The sequence below is a fragment of the Aquarana catesbeiana genome, linkage group LG03 (assembly GCF_042186555.1).
Source record: "Aquarana catesbeiana isolate 2022-GZ linkage group LG03, ASM4218655v1, whole genome shotgun sequence".
Lineage (NCBI taxonomy): Eukaryota > Metazoa > Chordata > Amphibia > Anura > Ranidae > Aquarana > Aquarana catesbeiana.
The window spans coordinates 363,253,709-363,272,222 of NC_133326.1; the positions used below are offsets into that span (position 1 = coordinate 363,253,709).

At 44.5% G+C, this 18,514-nt stretch overlaps 1 protein-coding gene across 2 annotated transcripts in view; it reads left to right on the top strand.

The window, feature by feature from the left end:
- The window catches only part of PPP2R2B (protein phosphatase 2 regulatory subunit Bbeta), a 600,069-nt gene that overhangs the window by 70,366 nt on the left and 511,189 nt on the right, over window positions 1-18,514 (top strand). Inside the window, exon 1 of one of the 2 annotated variants that reach the window (XM_073620617.1) lies at window positions 7,175-7,485. The exons of the other annotated variant lie outside the window; for it this stretch is intronic. Within the exon in view, the coding sequence (XP_073476718.1) occupies window positions 7,407-7,485 (79 nt within the window). The 5' untranslated portion in view covers window positions 7,175-7,406. Of the gene's footprint in view, window positions 1-7,174; window positions 7,486-18,514 lie in introns of those variants that run through there. 2 annotated transcript variants of the gene reach the window in all.

An 18,514-nucleotide genomic window follows, 5' to 3' on the forward strand; every position in this document is an offset into this window, starting at 1 on the left:
CTTGGGGTCCACCAAGGTTATCAGAACTAGTGTTCCTATTGGAAGATTTCCCCACTATTACTTTTCTGGGCACAGGCCAAAATGTGGGATTTTCTTTTACTTTGATTTTTAATGATAATGGTAAACAGGACAAATAGAGATGGCGAATCTCCCTAACAGGGGCACAAACAGCAATACAAACCTGACAGGTGTTCTGATCCATTTCCACTCTGAACACTCTTGCCTTCAGTTATACTTTAACCACTTCCCTACCCTAGGACGTCCATGGACATCCTTGGGTTGAAGTGGTTTTATCGGGATGATGCCTGCAGCTACAGCCATCATTCTGGTATCAAAATTTGCAACCAGCAATTCCCTGTAAAGCAGAATTGATTTTGCTGCGCAAAGGGGTCCCCCCCCCCGTAACCTTTCCCAGGCTCTCCCATCTGCTTGCAGAGCCGGGAGCTCTGCGACCGGCGGTGACAGCTGCGCTACACCGAGAGAGAGGAACTGATGTTGTTCCGCCCTCTCTGTGACCCCAGAAACAACAAAGATTTCATCACTTTCAGCTCTTTGTTTACCTGGCTGTTAACATTAACCTTATTGCTATCTCAAGGGATGAACAACAAATAAAAAATAAATAAAAATTAAAGAGACAGTGTAAAAAATAAAAGTTTTAGATAATAATAATAATAAAAAAAATGTAGAGCTCCCGTCCCCACGTGCTTAAGCGCAAAAGCGAGTCCTGCACGCATATGTAAATGGTGATTGCACCACACTTGTGAAGTATATTCGTGAACATCAGAGCAAGAGCAATTATTGCAGTGCCATATCTCCTGTGTAACTCTAAACTGGTAACCTGTGAAGGCATTTGAAGTGTCCCTTATGGAGAATTTTAAGTACCGTAGTTTGGCACCATTCCATGGGCGTACGCATATTTTAAAGCATGGCATGTTAGGTATCTGTTTACTCGGCATAACATCATCTTTTATATTTAAAAAAATTGCTACACACATCATTTTATAAAGTCTCTGCTAATATATATGTATATATTGTTTGGGGGTTCTAAGTTTTTTTTGTATGTATGTAAGAAATGTCAGAATTGGTCTGGTAGGGAAGTTGTTAAAGTGGTTGTAAACGCTCACATATACCCAATGAAGTCACTATCTTCAGGTGATAAACAGAGAAGAAACTGTCTGTCTATCTGCAGTCTTCTCTACATCCGTTCAATGTGCTGAATTTATAAGCTTGTCTGAGAGTTTAGAAAAAAAGGGGTGGAGAGATGAAGTTACACTCTGCAGAGCCCAGTAAGGAGAGCTCTGAGAGCTGATTGGAGGGAAGAGACACGCCCTCCCCACACAACACACAGGATCAGAGCTGAGGCTGTCAATCTGCTGGAGGTCCCTCCCCGTCTCAATTTTTCTCTTGGTGTCAGGAAAACCTGTTAGAAGTGATTCATGCTGATAGAGGAATGAAGCAGCAGAAAAAAGTGACAATTAGTGTTCTTGAGACAAGTACAACCACTCTTGCACACAGACATAATAATTTACCTATTTTTTATACGCAGGATCTTGCTGGCAGAAAAACAGAAAACACAAGTTATTTTCCATAAAGACTTAGCTTATACACACATACAGGTACACAAAAGTGCATATACATATACACGTGTAAAATTATTCTTTCCATTCCTCTTCTAGCTGTCAGTGTTGCAATTTATGTGTATACCCTTGTATATGCTTGCATGCACATTACTGCACTCAAGTGTAAATTTTTATTTTTTATTTTTTTCAGATAGTACTGCTGCATATCTTTGGCGCAGCTGTGTGCATTGTGATATATCACAACGCATCTATGTTCAGATCCTTAAAAAAAAAGTTTGTTTTTTTAGTCCATGTGCAAGAAGCCTATTTGAATATTTGCCATTCTGGGAGCTAGGAGAGTTTTTACACGTATATGTGGATGCACTATACAGATCATACTTGCATGTTTTATGCATGAACTTTCTGCCAGGAAGATCCGGCATTCATACATTGTACATAGTACTATAGAGACAGAGAAGATTTTTGAGGGGATTTCTCAGTTGTTGAAATACTAAAGGACAAAAATTGATAAAAAAGTAAATAATTTTATTAAATAGACACATAACCATAGTATGGGAATGGCTTATCGTGTGGAAAGTTGAAGTAGTCAAGGGTGACCACACTTTGCTGGAGACCTGTACTAGCTCTTTCCTTTCCATCTTGTTAATGAATGGCAATCACTGGTTTCTAAACACTATATGACAACCTTGATTTGGCTGTACATCTACAGCTTGTGTACTTAGATCATTTGTGCCTTTGTTGGCCACTCTGTGTGCGCCCCTGGGATCCTATCACCTTGGCCCTGGCTGATACTTATAGCCCTTGGGAATTGAAGTTTGGTGACATATATCGTGTTACTAAATATCCCCCCTGAGGAAGCCGAAGGTGGCGAAACATGCCGGGATAACCATCACCGTCCACATGAAAAAACATCCCCATACAATGGTTATACTTTCAAACATGCTATATTGATGTCAATGTTTGTTTATTCAATAACAAACTTTTTATTTAATAAAATTATTTACTTTTTTTATCAATTTTTGTCCTTAATATTTCAGCACCTGGAAAATCCCCTCTAAAAAACTTCTGTCTCGATTGTCTATTCAGGGATGTTGGGGCTTGTTTTGAATTTGTTACCAAGCCATATCAGCACCCCTTCTCTATCGTACATAGTACTGTGTGCAAAGACCCTAAAAGTGACTGGGTGGCTCTTGGGTGGCTGGATCACTTTTTCATGAAAGCCAATTGACTTCAAAAATTAACCCCCCGACTACCAGGACATGTATAACTGTACTTTGGTAGACAAAGGGCATGTTTTTTTCTTCCGGATCTCCATGGTGTGGTGCTTGTTGAATCCCTGTGAACAAAAAAGTGAACTGTGAAATCAAAGCACCAAAAAACATGCACAAAGGTGCATAAATGGTCCAACCTCTGAAGAGGAAGGGCCTCAAACCCTGAACCCCCTGGGGTGTAAGGCTCCTGACAGGAGGGAAGGCACTCTATGGTCGAAGCCAAAGCCTGTTAGAGCCCTCTTCTTAGGGACCTGCTGCAGCACCCACTTACATTTACAGCCACCTTCAGGATGTGTGTGTTTGGATTATTGTGCAAGCACGGGCCAAGCGTTATGGTGCACAGCCCCGTTAACTTGAATGGCTGAGTTTGAGCCTATTAACTTGGTGCAAAGGGGTGGATTTACTAAAGGCAAATCGACTGTAGACTCTGCAAGTGCAGTTGCTCCAAGGCTTAGTAAATGAGGGGAAGTTCTGCTGACTCCCATCATCCAATCATACTGTTTTTTCCCTTGCTTGTGATTGGATATTCTTTGCAAAGTGAAGCTTCATCTTACTTACAAAGCTTTGGAGCAACTGTACTTGCAAAGTGCACAGTCTATTTACCTTTAGTAAATGAACCCCCAAGTGTCACAGTTGCAGCATGTGAAGGGCCCCTCCGGCTGTATTTAAGGCATGAGGTTGGGGATGGTAAAACTGTGTCCTTTTTACATAGCTCCTGTGGTTAGTATGAAGAAGAATAGTGCCCCATCATTGATATTACAGGGAGAAATTGTGCCTCATTATTGATATCAGTGGGGGCAATACTGCCCCATCATTGGTGTCAGTGGGAAGAATAGTGCCCCTTTATTGGTATCAGTGGGAGGAATAGTGCCCCTTCATTGGTGTCAGTGGAAAGAATAGTGCCCCTTCATTGGTGTCAGTGGAAAGAATAGTGCCCCTTCATTGGTGTCAGTGGGAGGAATAGTGCCCCTTTATTGGTATCAGTGGGGAAAATACTGTCCCATCATTGGTGTCAGTGGAAGGAATAGTGCTCCTTTATTGGTATCAGTGGGAGGAATAGTGCCCCTTCATTGGTGTCAGTGGAAAGAATAGTGCCCCTTCATTGATGTCAGTGGGAGGAATAGTGCACCTTTATTGGTATCAGTGGGGGGGAATACTGCCCCATCATTGGTGTCAGTGGAAGGAATGTTGCCCCTTTATTGGTATCAGTGGGGGGAATACTGCCCCATCACTGCTGTCAGTGGAAGGGATAGTGCCCCTCTATTGGTATCAGTGGGGGGAATACTGCCCCATCATTGGTGTCAGTGGGAGGTATAGTGCCCCTTTATTGGTATCAGTGGGGGGGGGAATACTGCCCCATCGTTGGTGTCAGTGGGAGGAATAGTGCCCCTTTATTGGTATCAGTGGGAGGAATAGTGCCCCATCACTGGTGTCAGTGGAAGGAATAGTGCCCCTCTATTGGTATCAGTGGGGGGGAATACTGCCCCATCATTTGTGTCAGTGGGAGGTATAGTGCCCCTTTATTGGTATCAATGAGGGGGAATACTGCCCCATCATTGGTGTCAGTGGAAGGAATAGTGCCCCTTTATTGGTGTCAGTGGGGGGAATACTGCCCCATCACTGGTGTCAGTGGAAGGAATAGTGCCCCTCTATTGGTATCAGTGGGGGGAATACTGCCCCATCATTGGTGTCAGTGGGAGGAATAGTGCCCCTTTATTGGTATCAGTGGGAGGAATAGTGCCCCTTCATTGGTGTCAGTGGAAAGAATAGTGCCCCTCCATTGGTGTTAGTGGGAGGAATAGTGCCCATGGGGAAAATACTGCCCCATCATTGGTGTCAGTGGAAGGAATAGTGCCCCTTTATTGGTATCAGTGGGAGGAATAGTGCCCCTTCATTGGTGTCAGTGGAAGGAATAGTGCCCCTCTATTGGTATCAGTGGGGGGAATACTGCCCCATCATTGGTGTCAGTGGGAGGAATAGTGCCCCTTTATTGGTATCAGTGGGAGGAATAGTGCCCCTTCATTGGTGTCAGTGGAAGGAATAGTGCCCCTCTATTGGTATCAGTGGGGGGAATACTGCCCCATCATTGGTGTCAGTGGGAGGTATAGTGCCCCTTTATTGGTATCAGTGGGGGGGAATACTGCCCCATCATTGGTGTCAGTGGGAGGAATAGTGCCCTTTTATTGGTATCAGTGGAATAGTGCCCCATCACTGGTGTCAGTGGAAGGAATAGTGCCCCTCTATTGGTATCAGTGGGGGAAATACGCCCCATCATTTGTGTCAGTGGGAGGTATAGTGCCCCTTTATTGGTATCAGTGGGGGGGAATACTGCCCCATCATTGGTGTCAGTGGAAGGAATGGTGCCCCTTTATTGGTATCAGTGGGGGGAATACTGCCCCATCACTGGTGTCAGTGGAAGGAATAGTGCCCCTCTATTGGTATCAGTGGGGGGGAATACTGTCCCATCATTGGTGTCAGTGGGAGGTATAGTGCCCCTTTATTGGTGTCAGTGGGGGGAATACTGCCCCATCATTGGTGTCAGTGGGGGGAATACTGCCCCATCATTGGTTTCAGTGGAAGGAATAGTGTCCCTTTATTGGTATCAGTGGGGGGGAATACTGCCCCATCATTGGTGTCAGTGGAAGGAATAGTGTCCCTTTATTGGTATCAGTGGGGGGAATACTGCCCCATCATTGGTGTCAGTGGAAGGAAAAGTGCCCCTTTATTGGTGTCAGTGGAAGGACTAGTGCTCCTCTATTGGTATCAGTGGGGGGAATACTGCCCCATCATTGGTGTCAGTGGGAGGTATAGTGCCCCTTTATTGGTGTCAGTGGGGGGAATACTGCCCCATCATTGGTGTCAGTGGAAGGAATAGTGTCCCTTTTTTGGTATCAGTGGGGGGGAATACTGCCCCATCATTGGTGTCAGTGGAAGGAATAGTGTCCCTTTATTGGTATCAGTGGGGGGAATACTGCCCCATCATTGGTGTCAGTGGAAGGAAAAGTGCCCCTTTATTGGTGTCAGTGGAAGGAATAGTGCTCCTCTATTGGTATCAGTGGGGGGAATACTGCCCCATCATTGGTGTCAGTGGGAGGAATAGTGCCCCTTTATTGGTATCAGTGGGAGGAATAGTGCCCCTTCATTGATGTCAGTGGAAAGAATAGTGCCCCTTCATTGGTGTCAGTGGGAGGAATAGTGCCCCTTCATTGGTATCAGTGGGGGGAATAGTTCCCCTTTAGTGGTATCAGTGGAATAGTGCCACTTTGTTGGTATCAGTGGGGGAAATAGAGCCCCTTCATTGGTATCAGTGGGAGGAATAGTGCCCCTTTATTGGTATCAATGGGGGGAATAGTGCCCATTTAGTGGTATCAGTGGGGGGGAATAGTAACCCTTTGTTGGAATTAGTGGAAGGAATATAGCCCCTATCATTGGTATCAGTGGGAGGAATAGTGCCCCTATCATTGGTATCAGTGGGAGGAATAGCGCCCCTATCATTGGTATCAGTGGGAGGAATAGCGCCCCTATCATTGGTATCAGTGGGAGGAATAGTGCCCCTATCATTGGTATCAGTGGGAGGAATAGTGCCCCTATCATTGGTATCAGTGGGAGGAATAGCGCCCCTATCATTGGTATCAGTGGGAGGAACAGTGCCCCTTTGTTGGTATTAGTGGAAGGAATATAGCCCCTATCATTGGTATCATTGGAAGGAATAGTGCCCCTATCATTGGTATCAGTGGGAGGAATAGTGCCCCTATTGTTGGTATCAGTGCCCACATAGTTGTGCGCAGGGTGTGTGCCAGGTGTGCCTGGGCACACCCGAACCACCCTGTGCTGTGCAGATTCCCCTGTTGCCTGGCTGCAGAGAAATGGACTGGGGAATCTCTGTCCTCAGTCCCTTTCTGTTTTAACAGTGAGACATTAAGGGTGTGTTTTGACCCCTTTTGACAACATGTCCAGTGCCCTATTGATATATATAGATATACACACACACGCACAAGCTTTGGGTGCACACCTATGGCCCTATAATTGGTGTCAGAGGCAGGAATTATGCCCCATCATTAGTATGAATGAGAGAAATAATGCCTTATGCTATCCAAAATAAAAAAAGCAAAGTTTCCCTTGTAGTTGTGCAGTGAGAGGCATAGAAATAAGTGTGCCCCATCCAGGGAAGGTTATGTGGGGTTGCCCTCTTCCCCATGCCTAGTGTAATGAGCACCCTGAGGATCCCTCTGCCTCCCTTTCCCCAGATTGGAGTGTATCTGGAGGAAAGAGATTACAGAGAAGGGATGGATAGTGATGTGTTTACAAGCAGGCAGCACTGACTTAGTCAGCAAATCGTGCTCCACACAGCTCCAGCCAATGAAGAGGAAGGCTGGCCAGCCTGCCGGAGCGGTGATAGTTGGAGGGAGCAGACAGTCCTCTTGCAGGAATGGGAGGCTGACGTTATGCTGGATCTGTGAAGGAAGGATGGGGTCTGCCTGCACCGGAGACGTGCACAGCCCCGGACACACCACTGCCTGACATGGATTGAACGGGCTGCCCCCTTCATGTGAAGATGAAATGCTTTTCTCGTTACCTGCCTTATATCTTCCGACCTCCTAACACCATCCTGTCTTCCAGCTGCCATACAGAAGGTAGGGAGTACCGAGGGCTGGGATGGGGAGCTCCGAGGGCTGGGATGGGGAGCACAGCAGCCTGACTTCTCCAGCTGGCACATGCCAGCCATGTCTGCCTCAGTACACAGTGCTGGGAGATCAGCTTCCAACTACATGGTGCCCCCCTCCTGCCTGTCTGTGGGGTACAGGGAGGTATTATTGTCACCTAAACTTTATCCTGACCAATAAGTCTTATTTTATACCTGCTTCCCACTCTTCACTGTTTTCCTTAACTTTGATCCCAACTCTCCTACCCGCTACTTCTATTATAGGGTGACAACGCTGTCTTTGTATGGAGCAGCAGCGTTGTCACCTTCCACTTCCAGCTTTAGGACAATTCCAGGATATAACTAGTCTCTTCCTAACACCCATGCTAAGAAAGATCCATATACTTACCTATTTTCAGCCCGCTAGGGTGCAATCATGTGATCCAGCTCCCCTGTGTCAGTCAGCAGCAGCTGCAGGGGAGAAGAGAGAGTTCTTAACAACAGCTGGTAATGCTTGGAGTGGTGACGTCACCCATAGACAGCTGTGACCCATCTGTTGTTGGCCCTCCCTCTTCTCCCCTGTAGCTGCCGCTGACTGACACAGGGGAGCCAGGTTACATGACTGGAGCGGGCTGAAAATAGTTAAGTATATACATTTTTCATATACAAGTTAGAATAGGTGTTAGAAGGGGGGTAAGACTGTGTCAGTAAGCGGCCGCTGCAGGGGAGGGGAGAGAGTGCTCAACAACAGCTAGTATTGCCTGGAGTGGTGACATCACCCATAAGCAGCTATGACCCATCTGTTGTCAACCCTCCCTCTTCTGCCCTGCAGCCACCACTGACTGACACAGGGGAGCCAGGTTACATAACTGGCTGAAAATGACATCAGCCATAGGCATCTATGGCCCACTGTTGTCAGTACTCCCTCCTCTCCCCTGCAGCTGCTGCTGACTGACACAGGGGAGCCAGGTTACATGACTGGAGCAGGCTGAAAATAGTTAAGTATATACATCTTTCTTATACAAGTTACAATAGGTGTTAGAAGGGGTGTAGGGAGCATTTTTAAGACTGTGTCAGTCAGTGGCTGCTGCAGGGGAGGGGAGAGAGTGCTCAACAACAGCTGGTAATGCCTGGAGTGGTGACATCACCCATCAGCAGCTATGACCCATCTGTTGTCGGCCCTCCCTCTTCTCCCCTGCAGCTAACGCTGGCTGACACAGGGGAGACAGGTTACATGCCTGGCTGAAAATAGCTAAGTATATACATCTTTCTTATACAAGTTAGTTAGCATAGGTGTTAGAAGCGGGGTAGGGAGCATTTTTAAGATTGTGTCAGTCAGCGACATCTGCAGGGGTGAGAAGGGGGCACTCAACAACAGCTGGTAATGCCTGGAGCAATGACGTCAGCCACAGGCATCTATGGCCCACTGTTGTCAGTGCTCCCTCCTCTCCCCTGCAGCTGTCGCTGACTGACACAGTGGGCCATAGAGGCCTATGGCTGACGTCATTGCTCCAGGCATTACCAGTTGTTGTTGAGTGCCCCCTCCTCACCCCTGCAGCTGCCGCTGGCTGACACAGGGGAGATCACATGACCGGATCGACAGCAGTGTTTTGGCAGAAAAAAAAAAAAAAAAACACTCAACATGTGTAAACGCATCTAGACTTGCTTGGTCGTCAATTCATTTAATTGGGCGGAATTAACGCCCAAGTGCTGCACCTAGCGTTTTGCTGCGTTTACACGCATCAAGCATTTTTTTCTGCCAATACGATGCTGCCCCTGGACACACTGGATGTGGGGTTTTTCTGCCTCTAAGCGCCTACATGTCCTGGACACACAGGCTAACATGGAGGGGTGCTTAGAGGCAAAAAAAACCGCCAGACGCCCCTAAAGCAGCGTTTCTTTTAATGCTCAGGCCTGAAGGCTCATTCACTTTATGTACTTGCTTTTTATTGCACTGGATAAAAAAAAAGAACAAAACATCATCAAAATATTTTTGACCACATTTTGCACTGTATACATGTAAAGGTTTGTGCTGTCTTTTTATATAGTATCTTGCTGGCAGGAAAATCCCACACAAAGTGGAAATCTATATGCTGTACGCATGTAATGTTTACAGCATACAATATAAACGGACCTTCCTTACCACTGCCACTGCTCTGGGCTGATGTGTACATATCAACAATATGTAGCTGGTGGCGCCACCGGTGCTGATTTCACGCTATTGCTGTTTATGTGGAAGTCGGGAATGAGGCATTCATGTGGCACATGGTGCGTTCACTCGGCCTTTAGTGGTTTAGAGTTGGCTGACGTCATCCTGCACATATACTGCCTTGTGAATGAGGCCTATCTCTCCTTATTCTATACCTTCTTCACGCTCATCTTCTGCATTCTGCTTCACTGTCAGTATAAACATTTACCAACATTTCCCTTCCCCACACTTCCTTTAGCAGTGACAACGCTGCCATTCTGTGCATTGTATGGACAGCAGCGTTTTTATGTGTGGTTCCACTATGAACTACTAGTGGAGGTGCTGACGCATTGACCATTGACACGTCCATTATCAGCTCCACTTGCTTTAACCTAAAAATTGGAGATTACCGAAAGGAAAGGCTCTTTGGTGGACCTAAAGTGGTTGTAAACCTCAGAAATGAAATATGAACAAAGCATATGCCTCTATAGTGTGTACTTGACTCCATAGGTGTGCACAGCCTATTGTATTAAGGTGTGCACCCTAAAGCTCAAGCACACATGTGTGCCTACATATATATGACACAGACAGAGAGATCAGTCTCCCTGCCGCCACAGTGAAAGCAAAGTGCGCAAGTACTTCTCTTATGGCAGAACCGGTAAGATAGAGATCATTCCCATCTTCCTGCTGGCACACAAAGTGAAAATGCTAATGTGCATGGGGTGATTAGGGTGTGCCCAGGCACACCCAGCACACCCTGTGCGCACACCTATGCTTGGCTCAGTTGAGAGCACTGAGTGCCATTTCTGTCTGCTGCCTCCTTCCTCTGCTATCAGGTTCTCCTGACACCAAGAGAAAAATTGTGACAGGGGAGGGACCTCCAGCTGATTGACAGCCTCAGCTCTGTTCCTGTGTGCTGTGTGGAGGGGGTGTGTCACTTCCCTCCAACCAGCTCTCAGAGCTCCCCTCACTGATGTAACTTCAGCTGTCTGCCCCCTGCTTTTCATAGCTGAGAGATCCTGTGTAAATTCTGCACTTTGAATGGCTGTAGGGAAAAGACGGCTGTAGATAAACAGGTACAACATATGTAGGAGGATAGGGAAAAGAATGCTTTAGATAAACAGGTACAGCATATGTAGGAAGATTTGTTTCATTTCTATGTATCACCTGAGGTCAGTCACTTTACTGGGGTATATATATATATATATATATATATATATATATATATATATATATATATATGTGTATTTTTTTTTTTTTTTTCTTTAAAGTAAGCCCTCTTCTGATTGGGTGGAGAGTTGCATAGTTTATAGAGCATATGGTGTATCTGTTTGTAGTTTATTTGGAAGCAGACTAAAGTCTAAGGCCTCCTTCACACTGCCGTTTAGCTGCATGCACTGGATAGAGCAGCCAGGATCAGCGGATTCTTGCAGCTGGAATGACAGTTGCACGTGAATAACAGCGGCTGGTCAGCCTATAGAAAGCTGCAATAAGGGGTAGAAGTCTAAACCTGGACACATCTGACTTCCTCCAGGCTCCAACACCCATCCCTAAACGCAGGTGCCTGCTTGGTATGCAGATACATTCAAACAGCGACAGCCGCTGTCAGCACTTTCTACAGGTTAAGCGGCTGCATGAACCTGTCATTCTGGGTGCAAAAATCCGCTGATTCTCACCGCTGGAATCTAGTGGATGCAGCTAAAGGGCCGTGTGAAGGAGGCCTCAAGGTGACCATACACTCTGATTGTACAATTGGCTTCAGATTTACCATCAATCATGTAGTATGAGAGGCCTGTCTGACACAAAGGGTTGTTTAGGTTTGTCCCTATATTATATCGTTTTGGTAAAGCTAAATAAGATTATACAGAGATTGTGGAATCAGATTGTATAGCATATGGCCAGCTTTAAGCTTGCCGTATGTTATACAGTCTAATTGTAGAGTGTACAGTAACATTGTAGATTGTACAATCAGATTGTATAGCATATACGGCTTAAAGATTGTAAGATCTCTTACAAAAACTATGTAATATGAGGATACACTCAATCAGTTAATTGCTTTAGTATCAAATCAGGCAGGCCCCTGTTCTACAATCATGGCTGCTCAACCTGTGGCCCTCTAGCTGTTGTGGAACTACAAGTCCCATCATGCCTCTGCTTTTGGGAGTCTTGCTTGTAACTGTCAGCCTTTCAATGCCTCATGGGACTTGTAGTTCCACAACAGCTAGAGGGCCACAGGTTGAGCACCCATGTGTTGATGGTAGAGCTAAAGGAGATTGAACAATCAGATTGTATAGTGTATGGTCATCTTATGATATAATATTTCCCTTGTAGACATAAATAGGTGTTGGCAGGCTGGAGATCTGGATGTCTGATCTTCTGAGCGTACTCATTACAAGTCGGATACAGGGTTAATGATTATTGTTCAGAGAGCAGAACATATTCAGAAAAACAGGAAATTGTAGGAGGTGGCTGTGTGAGTCCCAGAAAATCCTACACTTGTCCAAAGTTAAATGCCATAGCTATCAGTTGCATATACAGATTGACATAAACCTGGTTTTTGGATAGTATTTTAGGATAAGCGTGTCATATTACAATACAAATAAGAATTTGATTGCTGTGAACGATTAAGGCCTATTAACTGATGAGGCATCCAGCTACTAGGTGACCTCTTCTAGCATAACAAGGTCAATATCTCACTATTAGGACTCTTGTCTTCAGTGTCCTGGCTGCAACTGGATTTTGGATGCTTGTGTCTTTGAAATAACAAGGCTTTTGCCAGGCAAAGATACTTGTATATGCCACCTACACAATACCTACCCAATCCATACAGTATATACTAAATGATCCATTTTATTTTAGTATGGGCAGGAATGGCAGTATGCTATGTTGGTGCTCTTATTGAGGCATTCAACCAATACCAATTTGATAATACAATGCTTATAGATGGTTCATAATTTGCTGCTACGGTAGAAGTGACTGAGGTGCTTTGATGTCTGCAGTGACTACAGAACATTTATTACTGACAATTCTGAACACACTTCATATGATGAACATACATCCTAGTCTTTCATACCCATTAACATACTGCTCAAGTCATAGTTTGTTTATGGTTGCACATACAGTACGCATTCAAAGTTGAATTGATCAGACTGTACATTGTAACTTTGTAGGGAGTCACAAGGGAAGAGGCTGCAGTAGGGGCCAGTCTGTGTCAGACATATGTGAGGAACTGCACAGGCACCAGGAGATACATATAAAATCTACATGTTGCGCTTGCAAAGTGAACACTCAAAATAACAAAATGACATTAAAGTGAGTGATAAACTAACTGGTGAATAAGTGAACCAAAAATATATATATATATACAATAAATAAAATCAATTAATAATACATAGTTGATTTTATTTATTATATATATAATTTTTTGGTTCACTTATTCACCAGTTAGTTTATCACTCACTTTAATGTCATTTTGTTTTTTTGAGTGTTCACTTTGCAAGCGCAACTTATAGATTTTATTTGATTTTGCACTACGTGGATATTTGATGGTTTTTGTTGCAGCTAGTTTTCCACATTTTTGCTTTTGAGTGCAGTATATATCTTCTTTTTATCAGGAGATACATGAATATGTCATCAATCAGCCATTTTGTTGGCCTAGGGAGTTAATGGTGACCCTAGATCAGCCTGTATACTTTTTGATATGCCTGTAATAAAAATGATTGAACAAGAATGCATTATCAGGGGGAGGGCTGTGATCTCTGTAAGTGGTAAACGCTCAGTTTTTAAAATTGAACTAAAGGCAAACCCTTTTTTTTCATTTTGGATAAAGTAAGGAAGGGTTATAGCCCCTGTCAGATTTTTTTTGCCATCTGTGTCCCATTGCGGAGATTTCCTTTCACTTCCTGTCCCATAACCTAGACAGGAAGTGAGAGGAAATCTTTGCAAATTAAGCAAATCACTTGGGGACCCCCTGGTCACCAGAACTAGTGTCCCCATTGGAAGATTTCTCCTTTATTACTCTTCTGGGAATAACCCAAACTTTCACTTTTAATGCTAGTGGTAAACATGACAAACAGAGAGAGTGAATCTCCCTAACAGGAGCACAGACAGCGATAAAAACTGACAGGCACTCTAATCCCTCTCCACTCTATCCAAAACTAAAAAAACGTTTTGCCTTTAATTATACTTTAAGCACTTTCAGTTGCTGATTTAACCACTTACAGAGTACGCAGTTTATTGACCTTTTAATCCAGTTTAGGTTGATGCCATGAGCGGTGCCTCGGGTTTCTTGTTTTCAGGTGGGCTTTTTCTCTTGTAGTATCCAATGGAGCCACCCTTGTATGCAAGGACTAGAGTTGTGACTCCCTACAGTGTGTGCATCAATAGAAACACATTGGGGTTTATTTACTAAGGCTAGAGAGGGCAAAATGAGTCACAATTCTGCAGAGAAACCAATCAGCTTCTAACCTCAGCTTGTTTTAAGCTTTAGCAATAAAACCTGGAAGCTGATTGGTTTCTCTGCAGAATTGTGACTAATCTTGCCCTCTCTAGCTTTATTAAATAAACCCCATTGTTCCATATCCTAGGATAGCATGGCACTCCCTCCTCCTCTTCCCACATTTCTCCAAACATAGGCCCCTTTTACACTGGGGCAGTGGGTGCATCGGCGGTAAAGTGCCGCTATTTTTAGCACTGCTTTACCATCAATTTCACGGCGTTATTCAGCCGCCAGTGGGACACTTTTACCCCCCCTGCTAGCGGCCGAGAAAGGGTTAAAAACACCGCAAAGTGCTCCTGCAGCAGCGCTATGCCGGTGGTATAGCCGTGCTGCCTCATTGACTTCAATGGGCAGGAGCGGTGTATACACCGCTCCTTCACCGCTCCAAAGATGCCAGCGCACCGCCCTCGGGGCTTTCACACTGTAGAGACAGCAGCGGACCTTTCAGGGTGCTTTGCAGGCGCTTTTTTTAGCACTGTAGCGCCTGCAAAGCGCCCCAGTGTGAAAGGGGTCTTACAGACTGACTGAAGACTGCACTGTCCACTGTTAACTCTTTCCTGTGAGGATTGAAATGGTATTGCACAGAGTAGCCCCTTGATTTTGTGGGTTACGATTTTATTGCCTTGAAATACTCCATTATTTGTAAGTGCAATAATTTGTGTTTTAATAAACGTATTGTTAGTAATGCACTGTGAGTTCTCCTCCTTGCTTTTCATTCATATATCTGGTGGAGTTGGATCACTAGTTTTGCCACTATCGGAACATCTCTGAACCTGACCAGGATTGAGCTGCAGCTTTCCTTACAGGGGATAGTTTCACAGCGTGTTTGATCCCACAGGGACCCTGGTAGCCTGTCTGCACCTGCACTTGGGTGGAAGTCAAATGGTCGATAATTTGGGATTTATCCTACACTGAACACCATAAGAGCACTTTTTTTTCCATTTTTAAAGGACTATTTGGACTTTGATCACAATCTTAGAAAAATGTCTTTATCATAACAGAGCAAAATAGTGAGTTGCCACATCCCTGTATATATAAAAAGAAAGAAGTACGCCTTGAGTGGGACTGTAAATGGCAACACCACTACAAAGATAAAATATATATTTATTAAAAGTTGAGATTAAAAATCAATCACACATGTGATGATTAATTATTAAAACACTCATAGACAATTTAACAAATACATATTTCCTTGCAGTTGAATAAATTGTACATGGGTCAAAATAGTTTAGTGATTAATCTCCAATGTCCAAGAAAACTCTTCGGTAACCAACGCATTTCAGGTTCTAGCCCTTTCGTCAGGGGTATAAATAGGAGATTTTGTATTCTAGTAGATAACAAGAAACAGTTTATAGTGCAAAACATACACTGGCATGATGAAAAGGTACATTTCATATCATCCCATATCCTTAGGCAACCTACCGGCACGAAATGAATGGCGCAGCACTCAAATGTACATTCAGGCAGAGACTAGATTGTCACTGTCATTGGATGGCGTGGTTGGAGGTCTGGTCTAGCCTCCATTTCAACCTATAATGCCCCATGGATGATGCAATGTTACTAGACAATCTAGTCTTTGCCTGAATATGTGTACGTTTGAGTGCTGCGCCATTCATTTCTCACTGGTGGGTTGACGTACGGGCTTGAACCTGAAACGCGTCGGGTACCGAAGAGTTTTCTTGGACATTGGAGAGTAATCACTAAACTATTTTGACCCATGTACAATTTATTCAACTGCAAGGAAATGATATGTCTTTGTTAAATTGTCTATGTGTGTTTTAATAATTAATCACCACATGTGTGTTTTTTATCTCAATTTTCAATAAATATATAATTTTATCTTACTTCATAGTGGTGTTGCCCATTTAAAGTCCCACCCAGGGGGTACTTCTTTCATCCTTGAACACAATCTTGAGTATATTTAAGTTTAAGTTGTCTGAAGGATGTTTTGCTCTGTTTTTTTGCACATATAGTTTGATTTTTGGTGTCACAATTATTGTGACATGGTTATGCCAATCAGAATTGCACTTTGCACTTTATGTAGTATAACTGATGTATAAAATATTGAATGTTCTATTTCTCATTATATAAAACATTTTTTTTGCACATCACCTTTTTTTGCACTTTATAATTCACTGTTTAGCATTGGGGTTTTTATACCTGTACACACTTTGAGACAGCGCACTTTGTAAATAACTTTTCAGTGGAGCAGTCTCGATAAGAGTAGCCAAGCGTGAGTCCTAATATATTGTTTTTCAACAGAGTGGCCCCTTACCTCCTTTTCTGGAGTCCCCTGCTGGCGCTCTCTACTCCTCCTCTCCTATGTATGCCCCCCATAGCAAGCCATGTGCCATGGGGGTACACATGCGGGCGGGCTCCTGAGCCAGGCTATGTGTGTTCATAAACACACACAGCACAGCTTGGCCATGCTCCCATACCCTCATCACAGAATTTGACTGACAGCAGCAGGAGCCAATGGCAAGTGGTGAAACATGTGATGAAACGCGGAAATACCGGGGCTCACATTGTACTGATGCATGTGTGAGGGCTCATTCACACTATTTGAGTTGCCATGGGCTGGTCTGCTTTGCCCAATGCAGTCCCAAAACCAAGTCAAAGCAATTTTTCCTTCTTTCCTTTGGTGTCAGTTCACACCACTGCTTCGTGGTATTATTTCCTAAAAAAAAAAGTACTGTACGCAGTACTTTTTTCAGTGCAGTGGATTGTGACACAAATTAACACATCCTGTTACAGCTGTAATAAATAGAAATAGAATAGGAGGAGAATGGGGGTTAAAGGGAGACAAAAGAGCACACATGGTCATGTTTAACCACATCAGCCCCAGAAGGATTTGCCCCCTTCATGACCAGGCCACTGTTTGCGATACGGCACCGCATCGCTTTAACTGACAATTGTGCGGTCATGCAACGCTGTACTGAAACAAAATTGACGTCCTTTTTCTCCCACAAATAGAGCTTTCTTTTGGTGGTATTTGATCACCTGTGCAGTTTTTATTTTTTGCACTATCAACAAAGAGCGATAATTTTGAAAAAAAATCTTTTTTTTTTAACTTTTTGCTATAATACATATCCAAAACACATTTATTCATCAGTTTAGGCCGATATATATTCTTCTACATTATTTTGGTACTAGGCAATTGTGGGTCGCTGGCGCACATCGACTCCGCCCGACTCACGGGCACGCTCCTGCAGCGTGAGCGAGAGCGCAACCCACCCACAACTGCGCAAGCCGCCGTACAGGTACGGCAATTCACGCAGCGCTGCCAACCTGCCGCAGTATATCTGCGTGAGCTGGTCGGCAAGTGGTTAAAGAGGAAGTAAACTTCCTCTACTGACATTTACCTATAGGTAGTGTAAATATCTCCTAAACATGCACCGTTTAGGAGATATTTACATTACATGAAGCCCATGACATCACTGACGCATGCACTCTAAGGGAACAGCCACCGGTGCCGTTCCTTCCGAGCCCTGTGCCATGAACGGCGGCTCCCACGTGCATGTGCGGGAGTGACATCATCGTGGCTCTGGCCAGTCACAGAGCCAGAGTCTGCGAACCCGGAAACAAGACGGGTGAAAATGGAAGCGGCTGCAGTGCTGACATTGTGGCGATAGAACAGCCTAATTTAAGGTAAGTTTCACATAATGTACTAGTGTGCGATACATACTAGTACAAAGTCCAGTGTAGAGCTGAACGATTAATCCTTATCGTTATCGCAATTTTTTCCCCGTTGCGATCTTGACAAAGTATTTCCCGATTCTTTCTATGCAAAGAATTCTCTCTGCTCTGCTTAAGCCAACAGCTGTCAAAAGAAAGGGAAAAAAAACGGACAGTCTGCCATGAATCACAACATTCTTTAGCAGTGGAGCTTAAGTAGAAACATTGTAACAATTTGTCCTTTAGATCAAAGGAATACACTTTGGTGTGTAAATGAGGGAAGTTTAACCACTAAGGCCCCTTTCACACTGGGGCGGTGGGGGCGTCGGCGGTAAAACAGCGCTGTTTTACCGTCATTTTTGCGGCTGTATTCGGCCGCTAGCGGTGCGGTTTTAACCCCCGCTGACGGCCGAAAAAGGGTTAAATCCGCTCGTACAGCGTGGCTATAGCCGCAGTATTACCGCGGTATAGCCGCGCTGTCCCATTGATTTCAATGGGCAGGAGCGGTTTAGGAGCGGTGAATACACCGCTCCTTCACCGCTCCAAAGAAGCGGTTGGCAGGACTTTTTTTACCGTCCTGCCAGCGCACCGCTTCAGTGTGAAAGCCCTCGGGCTTTCACACTGAACAAACAGCGGAGGCTGTTTAGGGGCGGTTTGCAG